The 12729-nt window shown below is 42.4% G+C and overlaps 1 protein-coding gene across 1 annotated transcript in view; it reads right to left on the bottom strand.

Moving 5' to 3' along the window:
- PIGU (phosphatidylinositol glycan anchor biosynthesis class U) overlaps window positions 1–10848 on the bottom strand; it is a gene marked incomplete at its 5' end in the record, with an annotated part of 17696 nt that extends 6848 nt beyond the window's left edge. Inside the window, 7 exons of the mRNA XM_010175616.1 lie at window positions 300–454; window positions 3052–3149; window positions 5082–5182; window positions 6884–6993; window positions 8583–8645; window positions 10075–10134; window positions 10784–10848. Of these exons, the coding sequence (XP_010173918.1) occupies window positions 300–454; window positions 3052–3149; window positions 5082–5182; window positions 6884–6993; window positions 8583–8645; window positions 10075–10134; window positions 10784–10848 (652 nt within the window). The remainder of the gene's footprint in view (window positions 1–299; window positions 455–3051; window positions 3150–5081; window positions 5183–6883; window positions 6994–8582; window positions 8646–10074; window positions 10135–10783) is intronic.
- Between the last annotated feature and the right edge of the window lie 1881 nt (window positions 10849–12729).

The following is a 12729-nucleotide window of genomic DNA, read 5'->3' on the forward strand; positions in this document are numbered from 1 at the left end:
GTTCCCAAGCAGATATTTCTGCAGAGACAGAAATTTCGCAGCCATGGTAGCTCAATGATCAAATCCATTTCCAATCAGCTCAATGGAAAACATCTGTTTTTTCAAATTCTTGCTTTTATTTAATTAACAGAAGTTGTCTAATGCCTGCTCTCCTCCACACACTCTCTTTTCTTGCATTGCCATTAAAATCACAGATCACACACTCCTTAGGACAGGGAGTGGGGCACCTGTGTGTGATGCACAAGAAACAACATGGGGGGGCTAGACAGAAAAAACAGTAACTGAGTTCTTATACTTACATAAACCCGTAAACAGATGGGATAAAATCCCAGGAGTTGAGGAGGAAGAAGGAAAGGCAGATGATCACCACCAGGCTGCACAGGTACAGGGCTGCATACTGCATGGTGTAGAGCCAGAAGCTTTTGCTTTTCAGTTTTACTGGTATGAACTGACGCTGAAAATTAAAAACAGGCAGGCAGAGATCCCTCATCAGGTGGAAAGCCATGAGAAAGCCTGAGTGTTCAGAACATAATTTTAAATCCATGAAAGAAAGCGTCAAACTGGCACTGTGGCACTGGAAGGACCAGCTCTCAAGCACAATTTACTTCATGTTCTTCACTCTAGCCAGTTAAGTCATACACATTGCACATATTTCCAGACTGTGCTTGAAACTACAGCAGCTGAGCTGGTCATTTCTGCTTGTAGTGACTCAAGTGTCAAGAACTCAATTTGAGATTTACACACACTTCCTCCCAGCTACACTTGTCCCTCGTGTGTTTGTGATACTGTACCACTGCCTGCCTTCTACTGCATCAACCCACATCAACCGCCTGACTGAGAGCCCTGCTCCATGACCCACCACCCTGCAATGCCAGGTCCCCACCACATGGACTGGCACTCATGCTCTGCTGAAATCAGGCAAAGAGGACATCCAGTGGGTTCCTAAGCACAAAGGAGCCCCTTTAAATTGTTGCCTCCTTAGACAACACGTGTTGTCCTGACAGGTCAACCACAAGCCCTTGTCGCATAACACGACATATGGGTATCTCACTCCAGGAGGTCCCCTGACTGCATTTGTAAAGATAAATATACACACGGGGTAAGCACCTTTGGGAATTGCTGAGTTCTCACTACAGGAAAAATGTTGAGGTGCTGGAGCATGTCCAGAGAAGGGCAACAAAGGTGGTGAAGAGCCTGGACAACAAGTCTTAGGAGGAGTGACTGAAGGAGCTGGGGTTGCTTAGCCTGGAGAAAAGGAGGCTGAGGGGAGACCTTCTCTACAACTCCCTGAAAGGATGTAGAGAGGTGGGGGTTGGTCTCTTCTCCCAGGTAACAAGTGATAGAACGAGAGGAAATGGCATCAAGTTGTGCCAAGGGAGGTTTAGATTGGATGTGAGGAAGAATTTCTTCACCGAAAGGATAGTCAAGCACTGAAACAGGCTGCCCAGGGAGGTGGTGGAGTCACCTTCCCTGGTGGGATTTAAAAGATGGGCATACAAGATGCTGAGGGACATGGGTTAGAGGTGGAACTGGTAGTGTTGGGTTTATGGTTGGACTTGATGATCTTAAAGGTCTTTTCCAACCACTACAATTCTACGATTCTATGAGTTCTGCAGCTCTAAGTCAGTGATGGAGCTTTTCCATTCAGTATGAGGGTTTACACTGGCAGATGTACAGAGTGCCAGCTCTAACTGATGTGGCTGTGAAAAGCATGCTGTTTTCTCAGTCATCGTGTATTTAATGCCACTTGCTGGAACAATGTAAGCAAGCTGACCATGGATTTTTGGCAGGACAGATTGGAAAGTGCTGGAGAGAAGCTATTTAATTCTGTACAAATCTGGATAAAAGAACACACACTAGCATGATCCCCTTTAAAAGTTTCAAATTATGCATTTGCATATCAAAGCAGTTGTTGTTGCTTGTGAACACAATGCTTGTGCTTTACTGCCAATTTACTTTGACCACAGTTAAAAGAGAACAAATGAAACCAAAATATAAAATATATACAGTAAATGCTCCTAAAAATTATCAAACTAAAAAAGCAACACTGACTCTGCAGGATTTCTTGTTTGGCAAAGAGTAATAATCATAAAATTTCTGAAAAAAACTTAAGTGACATTCATGTCAGATAGTCGGGGAAAGAAAATGGACTAGAACTGACTCTCCATTCTCTTCTGAAGCTCAGAGATTTGAGAATAGGCTGTGATGAACCTGTAGTTTAGATTAGCTATAAAAATCATGAGGAAGACAGGACAGAAGCAGCCAAGACAGAGTGGTGAAATATTCAACAGCAGGACTTTCAGACTGGTAAAAATAATAAAAATAATCACCAAGTGACCTGTGAATCGGAATAAGGGCCCTCTGCTAACAGTCACAGCCTCACCTTGCTGCCACATCAGAGTAAGACTAGCAAATGATCAGTTTTCATTAAGTGCATTATAATTTGGACTCTCAGTTAAGTCATTGTTTAGAGTATCAGCACAAGAGCTAAGAGACCAGCAGGAAGCATGCAGGCAAACCAGTGGTGAAACCCCTGCCCGCAGATGTGCCCACCAGCCCACTGCTGGGCTAGTTTTGCCTGGAGCAGTGTCCTGGGTATCCATGAATGACCAAGGTCAGCCCTGCTGGATTTCAGAGGGAGGGAGAAAGGACAAGGGCAACCAGCCACTTGCACAAGCACGTGCCTTTTGCTATTGAACTCCAAATCCCCATTTCCGAGTTTGAGAGATTCAAACATCCAGCACCTCATTCTAACACAGCTCAGTGATCCATGTCAGTGCAAAGGAAATTCTCCAGGTCTAAAATCCTCATTGATATTCTCATGAACAAAGAAGAGCACTTATTCTGGGGAAGATAAATTTCTGTAGATGACTTTCTGCTCCCTTCTCTCTATGCATAGACATCCCCATTAAGGCTTCAAACTTCCCATGTCTTGAGGAGAGTGTCTTTTTCTGAAACTCAGGACCTGCCTGACTCCCCTCTCAATAGCTAAGGACTGTCTCAGCACAGCTACAAGAAGATGACAGGTAACAACAGTTAGAAATCATCTACCTGTAGAAGGTAAAGGAGCGCTGGAGCAAACAATGTGAGAGGGTAGAGTGACTGGTATGTTGCTAAGGCCAGGAACACAGCACTGAGGAAGGCACTACCTGCAAAGAAAAAGAGTAAGTTCATTTGTAAGGAACATTTAATATAAACAGCCCACCTGGACTTTCTGTCTGTATGGAAGAAATGCAGAAAGCTCTGCAGGGGATTTACAAATACCAGAACACCACTTAAAGGTGTTCTTAGCAGAATCTGTCCTGGAGTGTCCTTTTCTTAACTACATTTTGAACAGGGAATGACTCATACCAAGGTGATTCTCCCACAAGAAAAAAATGCTGACTGGTTCATATCTCCTGTCATTCACATACAGAAAGAGATTCGTGTCTATTTATAGATCATGCTGGCTGCTGTTTATGCAAGGGAATACATTCACTTCAGTCATATCCACATGAAAGAGCTGTTATACTGGGCATGCTGGATAACCTTGTCACCAGAACGTGTCAGGGCCCTCAGCAAAGCTCTGTGAAAGACAGCAAGCAAAAGTCTGCAGTTGAAGGAATGAAGTGGCATTAGCCCTACTTGACAGATACCAAAACTGAGGCACAGAAAGGATTAGCACAGCTTTTCCAAGTGGTCTTAAAAATATAAATGCCTTTATTGAGGAAGCTTTATTGGAGGTGTCTCAGGTTGAGCTAAGTGCTGAGTATTCACATTGCCCAGCTACCAACACCAGAAATCAAGTCCAAAAGGTCCCAGGTTAAAGAATAAAAAAACAAGCACCCAGTGCAGTAGCCTGGTTATAGCTTTCAGTCTTATGTCACTTGATGGAAGTCATCTGTGAAAATACAGCTTAGACAGCAAGAATCCTGACAGTGCACTGGACTAATTGTCAGGTTAATGACACCAAATGCTTGGTGAGCTTCTCGCTGTTTCCACCTTTTGAAAGAAAAAATATAAGGTTACCTGGTGAAGAGCTTTCTTCATTCAACTACACTGTCCTAGACAGAAACCTCTCTGTCCTCTATTTTATGGAGTGTTCAATTCTGCACAGATCTAAAGAATTGGTACCCAGAAATCACAGTCATACTCTGATCTCCAATCTTTGCCCACTTTAAAACCAAGAGGCTGCCACACTCCCAATCAGGGAGAAAACACGGCGGCAGCCACTACAGCTTTGTCTATGTTTGAATTATTCGTCAGTTAAAAATCAGTTTAACTAAACATACCCCACTCATTTACTTTTGCAAATGCTTTTAAATCAAAAACCCTTCTGCATCAATTAGTAGATAACTGGAGGAAAACTTTCATTTGGAAACACTAATAAAACAAATCTACCAGCTTTCTTCACAACGTCTGGGTCTGGGCACTGCTGGAGGTGAGAGATCAGACTGACCAGCACAGAACTCCGTTAGGAGTATGTACGTGACTCGTACAAATCACATAGGCTAAAAGACACTGGGAAGTCATCAAAGACACAGAGACCTGGCATTATGCACAAAATGAATGAAACAGCTATTCTACCACCATCTATTCAACTGTGCCTCTAATGGGTCTTTGTTACTGTTTCTGCTTCCCCAAATTAGCTAATTGCAAACCAAGGTTGCAAGTGTGAGCGAAAGCCAGATAACAGCTGCAGGCAACTCCTTGCTTTTGAATAAAAGTTCAAAGACACGCTTTGCAAACAACGCTTTAAGTGCATATTCACATACAAAAGAAAGAGCAGCAGAGCATTACGTCCTCCTACACACAGACACACATTTCTTCATAAACAGAAAACTATTCAAAGTCATCCAGGAAAAGGAGCTGGTTTTTAGGGATTAAACTCCTAGGTACACTGAGATCAAACTAAGTTTTGACTTTACTATCTCCTGTGATTTCAGGTAGAACTCTGACCTCGCTCCTGTCCTCGTTTCTGATGTGTTTCACTGAGATCTTTTAGAAATCATATTTGTAAAGTTCCACCTCAGTGTAATTCCTGCTAATTTTCTAGCCTTTATAGAAAGACATAACAAACCATTTTTAGTTCATTGTGTTACCTTTTATTGTGGCTAAAATGAAGAATGCGATGACAGTATTGTTGATGGCACAGGTGGACTTTGCCACACAAGACATCACAGTGTAGGGGTTTAACAGATAGCTGAAAAAAAGCAAAGCTTGAGTTACATTCAAAGGAGAGAGCATTTAATTAAAGAGATGTTCAAAGGGAAAACAGATGCAATTTGGCATTTCTTCTTGTTTCTTTATATTTGATGGGATCCTCTCATCATCAAATTAATTCAGCTGAACAGGTGCTTTAGTCTGGAGCAAAAACCAGATCCTTGGATAGTAGCCTGGGACACAGTGGCCACAGGGAGAAAAGGGGACAGGTGGGAAGAGAAACTGAAACACAAATTCTACCCTAGAAAATAACTACATAAAAAGTTCCTTGCTTTGCAGAAACATTGTGCATTTATTCAGTCACACCTAGAAATATGGGGTCCAAAGTAAACTCTTTCTGCAACTCACATCTACTGGCTCTGAGAAAGTAATAAAAAGAAGAAGATAGCAAGATGGAAACAAATCCAGAGACATCAGCAGAGTCTCCTCCAACCCAACTGACCCTGCACACTCCTGCTACGGCAGAGCAATCATTTATGTTCACAACTACATGATCTGAGCACAAAGCCCGACAGCTGCGAAAAACTGGCATATTTTAATTGGAATCATGGAAACACAGCAAACTCTGAACACCTTTACCTTCGAGAATGCAGCTACACTTTAGTTAGTAAGGATGCCATCTGCTTTTGGAAATGAGAATTACAATAACCTCAAAAGCACAGAAAAATGTTTTGAAGAATTACCAATAAAATAAGCAAGATAATGTATTGATCAGCCTCGCTAATAACTAAATCAATCATCAGAGTGAGTCGACAGGGTTGATGATTTTCTAATTATCTCTTTACATAAACATTTTTCCTACTTCTCCAAGTCCCAATATGTATTTTTTATTTCCACAGAGACAGCCTACAGACAGACAGGTACGACTTAATACCAACTTTGCTGCGGTAACGCACAACAATGTTAAATACAAAACAGTCTGCACTTTACAGACTCTACCTTTCTTTCCCTGGGGCATTTACCATTTCACAAAATTCACATAAAAATAAGAAAAAGTAACAACTTATCTAATGGAAAACTCTCTCCTGACACAGAACAATGACGATAATAATTTATTCATTTCAAAACCCCAATAAAAATAATTCTTTGACATTAAGTACCCTGCTTGTATATTATTTATTTTAGTTGAAGCTTTCTGAAATTAAAAAAATGTTTTGTATACAGAGGAACACCGAGACGTGACATTATTAAGACGACAACCTGAAAATATCTTTGCATTATAAGCAATTCTGGGATATTCAAGTTGTGATATCAGCAAACATTTTGTTTGACTCCTAAAAAATTCTCCTAACTTTTCTGAAAAGACACCTGAGACATTTGAGAGGCATAAAATCAGTTTTGATTACATTAGTATACAGGCAAAATAAATGGGAATGTGATCTGTGGCAGACACAAAATTCTTGCTACCAAATGAATGACCTTATGCTGCTGAGCTTGTCTGAGAGGGTCTGAGTGAGTTTACTTGTTGGCAACAAACATTTGGAAAAGCATCTGCTTTTCACTTTCAAACTGAGTATTCAGGGCTGGGGGGAATTTTTATGTTTAATAGGAAATTCAGAATTTCTGGGGGTGAAAAAAAAAGTCTTCCACAAATGCTGAAGCCCCAGATCAGACAAATAAAACCCAAAGGGAGCTGAGGAACCAAAGCAGCCTACTGCAGCCTCCAAGAAGCAATACTTACAACAGTGCTACCTTGAGGGGGATGTAGTGCATTTCCATGGGCGTCCGGATGAGTTCAGCCACATCGGGTGCATATTTATCCAGTTCTATGAGGAGCTTTTGCTTTTTGAACTGAACAAGGAAGAATGACCAAAGCCTGTCAGAAAGTCATTATTTCTTACTACTCAGGATTTCCATTGCTGTGGAACATACATGAGCCCCAGGTGTGAGCCAAAACTCATGTTATGTGAGGTGTTGCACAAACAGAACAAAAACCCACTCTCTTTTCCCAAATAGTTAACAACTGAAGCAGAAGTCAGGAGAAAGTAGATAATTTCTACTTATTTGAACTTCCTTAATTCCCTGTGTCTAGCTCTTGACACAGCTGACAGTGAATTCACCACACTAGAGTTCAATACTTTCAATCTTCCTAAAGCCTGTCTGGATCTCCAATGAAAAGTTGACTTTATAAATTCACTGTTCAACATACAAGCCCCTGAGAAACCAAGTCACAGAAGTATGCGGTCTTTGTTATTTTGAAGGTGGATACCTCTCTGGGAAATCTCCTTTAGGGACTCCAAATCTCTCTCTCTAATCTATCTTGTTCTATGATGCTTTCTAGGGAGACAAAAGAGAAATCTGAATTTTGAACCTACTGAACTATGTCATGGTGAGACAGAAGGAGAGAGATGCTGGCAATAAATTCTCAATGAGCAAAGTAGCTTGCACACAGGATTTTTACACATCTGCAGTTTTATCATAGTTATTTCTTCAACCTCTAAGTCAGAGGACAAGGAACAAGCATGTAGCTGGATGGGAGACCTCACAGATGCTGTAGAAAATGCAGCCTCCCTGTTCACGTTGATACTGAATCACTGTCCCTCTTGGACTGCAGAGAGCACAGCACTGCTTACACAAAATGTTCTTTGAGCTACTTAGGAGAGAGCTGGGAGGAGTCACTCACCTCCAAATACATGTACTTATAATTTGAAGGTAACAAGTAGTTTAGTGTCAGACTTTCACCTTGCTCACTAGAATGATTTATGCCACCTCAGCATCCTTGGAAGGTTTCATTCCTTCCTTTACACTTTACACATTTCCTTCCTTTACACATTCCTTCCTTTCCAGTCTGTGTATTAACTCATGCTGTGTGTGCAAACACAAATCCAGTTCAAGGTAAAACATTCCAGTCTCAAGCTACAAAATACACAGAAGACTGTAGCAGGAGGAGAGATGAGAAAAGGGAGTGCTTAAGTCTTTCCAAATCCATATCCAGTAATTATATTCTGCATACAGCAAACTGCCACAACAACTGAAGGTGGGTTTTCAGTACATGTTCTAAAATCTTGCATCTCCTCTCGTGTACTGTGACCCTAGACTTTACCTGCATTTCACTGGCTATTGCATTCTCACAAATATGTCAAATTCTTTATACTCCTTTCAGATCAAAGAATTTACACTGCTGTGATCATCATTCAAGTGCAATGTGGCACCTACAGACACTAATTTGTTTCATACTGTAATACTGCCACAATAACACTCAAAATACCTCCACTGTTTACCACACTCAGTCCCCATGTTTATTGATCATCCAGGTATGATCAGATTTACTGCAACAAGGACTGGTTGATACTGCATCCTCTGGCATGTGTTTTCTTTGGTATAAGATAATTATACTAGCTAGGAGAAGAGGGTCAAGCAACACTGGCAAGTCAGCTTACCACAACTTTGTTGAAGTCCTGAATGGCCAAGTAAAGGGCAACAGCAGTTAGCACATCAGTTATCTAAAAAAGCAAAGCATAGACAGACTGTAAGCAAAATAAACAAATGGAGAAAAAGATATCGGACAGTACTGCGACGCTGAATAAGGACTCTGAGCTGACCCAGCTCAACGGGGAGAAAAAACAAGCTTTAAAAACATGAGATGGCTGATTTGTACACTGTGCTCACACACTGCTTAACCTTGAAGTCACGAGCTGTATCAAAGATATTAATATTTACAAAACAAGAGAATGCGGAGTTAAGGGGAAAGAAACTGTTTGTGGAAAGAAGTACACAAGGGAGAATCGCTGGTTTCATTAGAGCACAAGCAACACTGGAGCAGTGCCCAGCTGCCTAAATCCACCTGTCCACTAATCCAGTGTGACAGTGCCTTGAGCTGTCCCAAACTCACCAGGCAGCAGCACCGTCACCTGCACCACCAGCACAAGCACACGCAGATGGCTGTGAGCTCTGATGAGACCTGCCAAGAAGGGACCTGGGGAAAGAGGCTGCACCAGGTGGCACATGCAGCCAGCTACATGATTTATGTCCTTTTGAATTAAGCAGAACTCAGAGAATAGTTTAGAAGAGACATTTGGAGAACTAACCCAATTGTGCTCTTTGCAGGCCCAGGGTTTGGCAGTGGGTTTTAATGAGAAACACTGAGGTGTAGGGGCCAGGCTGGTGGGACAAGATATTCTGACCTGTAAGAGGTAACCTTTGAAATCCAGAGAAGGGAAACGCAGTGGGGGAAGGGTCTGGAGCACAAGTGTGCTGAGTTCCCGGCTGAGGGAACTGGGGTTGTTGAGCCTGGAGAAAAGGAGGCTGAGGGGAGACCTTCTGGCTCTGTCCAAGTCCCTGAAAGGAGGGTGGAGAGAGGTGGGGGTGGGTCTGTTCAACCAAGGACCAAGGGACAGGACAAGAGGAAATGGCCTCCAGTTGCACCAAGGGCAGTTGAGATTGGATGTGAGGAAGAATTTCTTTGCTGAAAGGGTTCTGAGGCATTGGAAGGGGTTGCCCAGGGCAGTGGTGGAGTCCCCATCCCTGGAGGGATTGAAGAGTCGTGTAGACATAGTGCTGAGGGACATGGGTTAGTCGGGGACTTATCAGTGTTGGGTTCATGATTGGACTCGATGATCTGGAAGGGCTTTTCCAGTCCAGGCAATTCTGGGATTCAGTGAAACATGAAACCAAATGCCCATTTCCCATCCCTCTGTGGGGACACTAATCTAACCAAGAACTCATAAAAAAGAAGGAATATGTGCAACAAGGGAAAAGCCCAAATGTGGGTTTGTACTGGCAAATCCGCCTTTCTAATTAAACTGTGAGCTCACCAGGAATCTGAACTACAGGGAGGCTGAAGGTTCTTATTCTTGCAGGAGGAAAAGGAACATCACACTCAGCATTTCACAGAATAGGGCCTTTTAAGAGGAGCTTTCCAGAAGCACTTACCATGAACACCAATTCAGCGTATTCAATCAGGAAGTGAAATAGATATATTATCAATGGGGTCTAAAAGAGAGCAGAAGGGAAAGCCATGTCAAATCCTGTCCATGTAAATCAACCGGTGATTTGATGAGGAAAATAGAGTAGTGCTACGAGAGACTACAAAGGCAATTTTCCTTAGCCTCTTCCACAATGCTGTTATTTCAGAGTAAAGTCATTAATCAAAGCACACTTACAGGTCTCTTTCCTTGCAAAGTTCTCAATACACTTTATAAAAGACACCATCTACTTCGAAAACTATATTCTGTTCCTGCTTCTCAATTCTACTAGTATAGTGGTAGAGTTAAAACAGAAAGCATACAAAGAACAGTTTTAGAAAACAATTTTTTCTAGACAATCTATTTTTTCAGGTTGTTTGCAGGTACTTTTGAAAGTATTTCCTACATAGCTCGTTTCACTGTTTAGCCTGTTGTTTAGATGAGTCTTTTATAAAGCAAAAAATGTCTGTCATCTGCACAGCAATGAGTTATTCTGTGAGGAACTGCACTTCCTCATTGTGAGAGTCACTACATGCACCTATTGTACGGACAACTACAAGATTCCCAAGTTCTCTGAAGTCTTTGGGACAACACAGGTCCCCAGCCTTTGCCAGTTCGTGAGCAGTAAGAAACATGTCACTTGAATATCACGTTTAAAATGAAGCACGCATACTGACCTCATGAAAAATAGCTCCAGAATACGGTGAGACCCCTAAATCCAGCAGAGCTAATCCTTCGACCACTGCAACATACAAAACACCTGCATTAGAGTCTTGTAATGTGGGAAGAGAAAAATCTCATGATGGTAAAACTATAGTTTTTAAAACACCCAAGCTCGTAAGAATCTCACATTGAACTGACATCTGAACGGGGGACACAAAACTTGCAGAGCCAACAACCAGTTAGAATTGATTGCTTTCTTACTTCTGCCGTGCAAATTTATTTAGTAACTGAATGGTCACTTGCAATCTATTTATTTGTTTCAGCTAAAAACGTTATAGCTGAAATATTTTGCACTTAACTATATATAAATCATGTATATCATATTAATTGATTTTAAGTCCCCTATTATGTGATACATGGTATCTGTGCTGGAGAAATACTAATTCTAAGAGAACAAATCACAACATAATAAATAGACAATTTGAATTATTTTGCCTAATCAGATATAGAGAGACCTGAAACATCCAAAACCACAATAAAAGAGCAGAAATGAATGCATATTAGCAGGCAAAGCTAAAAGCTTTATCTGTTCTTTAAACCTCCTGACATTTTGCAGCCTTAATTGAGATCCTTTGCAATCATGCAGCTACAGCTTGCACTGCAGTGTATGCACATCCATGGGACCTCCACCCTACTTGAGCACAAAGCTCTGCTTCAGCAGAGCATGCAGTGAAAGAAGCGATGGGAAAAGGGTCTGTTTGTTCAGAGGGAAATGAGGCAGGAGACTGTGGGAAGCAACAAGAGATTCTCAGTTCTGGAGAAGTTGATTCTGTCTCTGCCACGAAGTTCCTGTGTGATGACAGCTCAGACTTTTCAAGGTGATGCTAATTGTGCTCCTTACTCTCTAGGAGCATCCCTTGGCATTCCAAGGTAAGATTTAGAAAATATCTGTTGCTGCAAGAGAATTTTTGGGAGCTGTATTTTGAAACTATGAAGTGTGAAGTGCTACACACTGTGGAGCAAAAGGCCTTAGGTCATCAAAGGTTGTTGAGCATGGAGAAAAGGAGGCTGAGGGGAGACCTTCTCGCTCTCTACAACTCCCTGAGAGGAGGGTGTAGAGAGGTGGGGGTGGGTCTCTTCTCCCAGGTAACAAGTGATAGAACGAGAGGAAATGGCATCAAGTTGGGCCAAGGGAGGTTTAGATTGGATTTGATCAAGAATTTCTTCACCGAAAGGATAGTCAAGCACTGAAACAGGCTGCCCAGGGAGGTGGTGGAGTCACCTTCCCTGGTGGGATTTAAAAGACGGGCATACGAGGTGCTGAGGGACATGGGTTAGAGGTGGAACTGGTAGTGTTGGGTTTATGGTTGGACTTGATGATCTTAAAGGTCTTTTCCAACCACTAGGATTCTGTGATTCCGTGAAATGCATTCATGCTTTTGACCTTTATTACTCTGTGCCAGTTTTCCACCCCAAAACTGCAAACAGTTTTACCTGCAAAATAACTGGATATTGTTTTCCAAAAGGACTGTCCTTAAAATAGATTAAGGCTCCTCACATGCTCAGATGCTATAGAGATGAATGCCACCAACAAGCCTTGACTAAACGGTACCTCAGTCTTCCGAAGATAATTTGAATCATGTTGGTAACAACGTGTGTGGCCACAAACTAAGCAAGGAGAAGGAAACAGTGCGTAGCTCTGCGAACAGGGAGCCCCGCAGCAGCGGTCACTGCACGGGTCAGTGATGAGAGCGATTCCATCACGGTGCTGAAACTACATCTTCGGTGCCAGATTCTGCCATTTCTCCATTTCACGTACATCTGCGGCACAGCCAGGTCGTGCAAGTGCCACTCAGCCAGCTACACACACCGGCTGAGTCCCGTCCTCCCGCCGTCGGTCCCGTGTCCCTCCCGGCCCCTGGCCGCTGCCGAACACTCGCTCTTCCCTCGGGGACACCTG

The sequence above is a fragment of the Antrostomus carolinensis genome, unplaced genomic scaffold (genome assembly GCF_000700745.2).
Source record: "Antrostomus carolinensis isolate BGI_N321 unplaced genomic scaffold, ASM70074v2 scaffold35050, whole genome shotgun sequence".
Taxonomy (NCBI): Eukaryota; Metazoa; Chordata; class Aves; order Caprimulgiformes; family Caprimulgidae; genus Antrostomus; species Antrostomus carolinensis.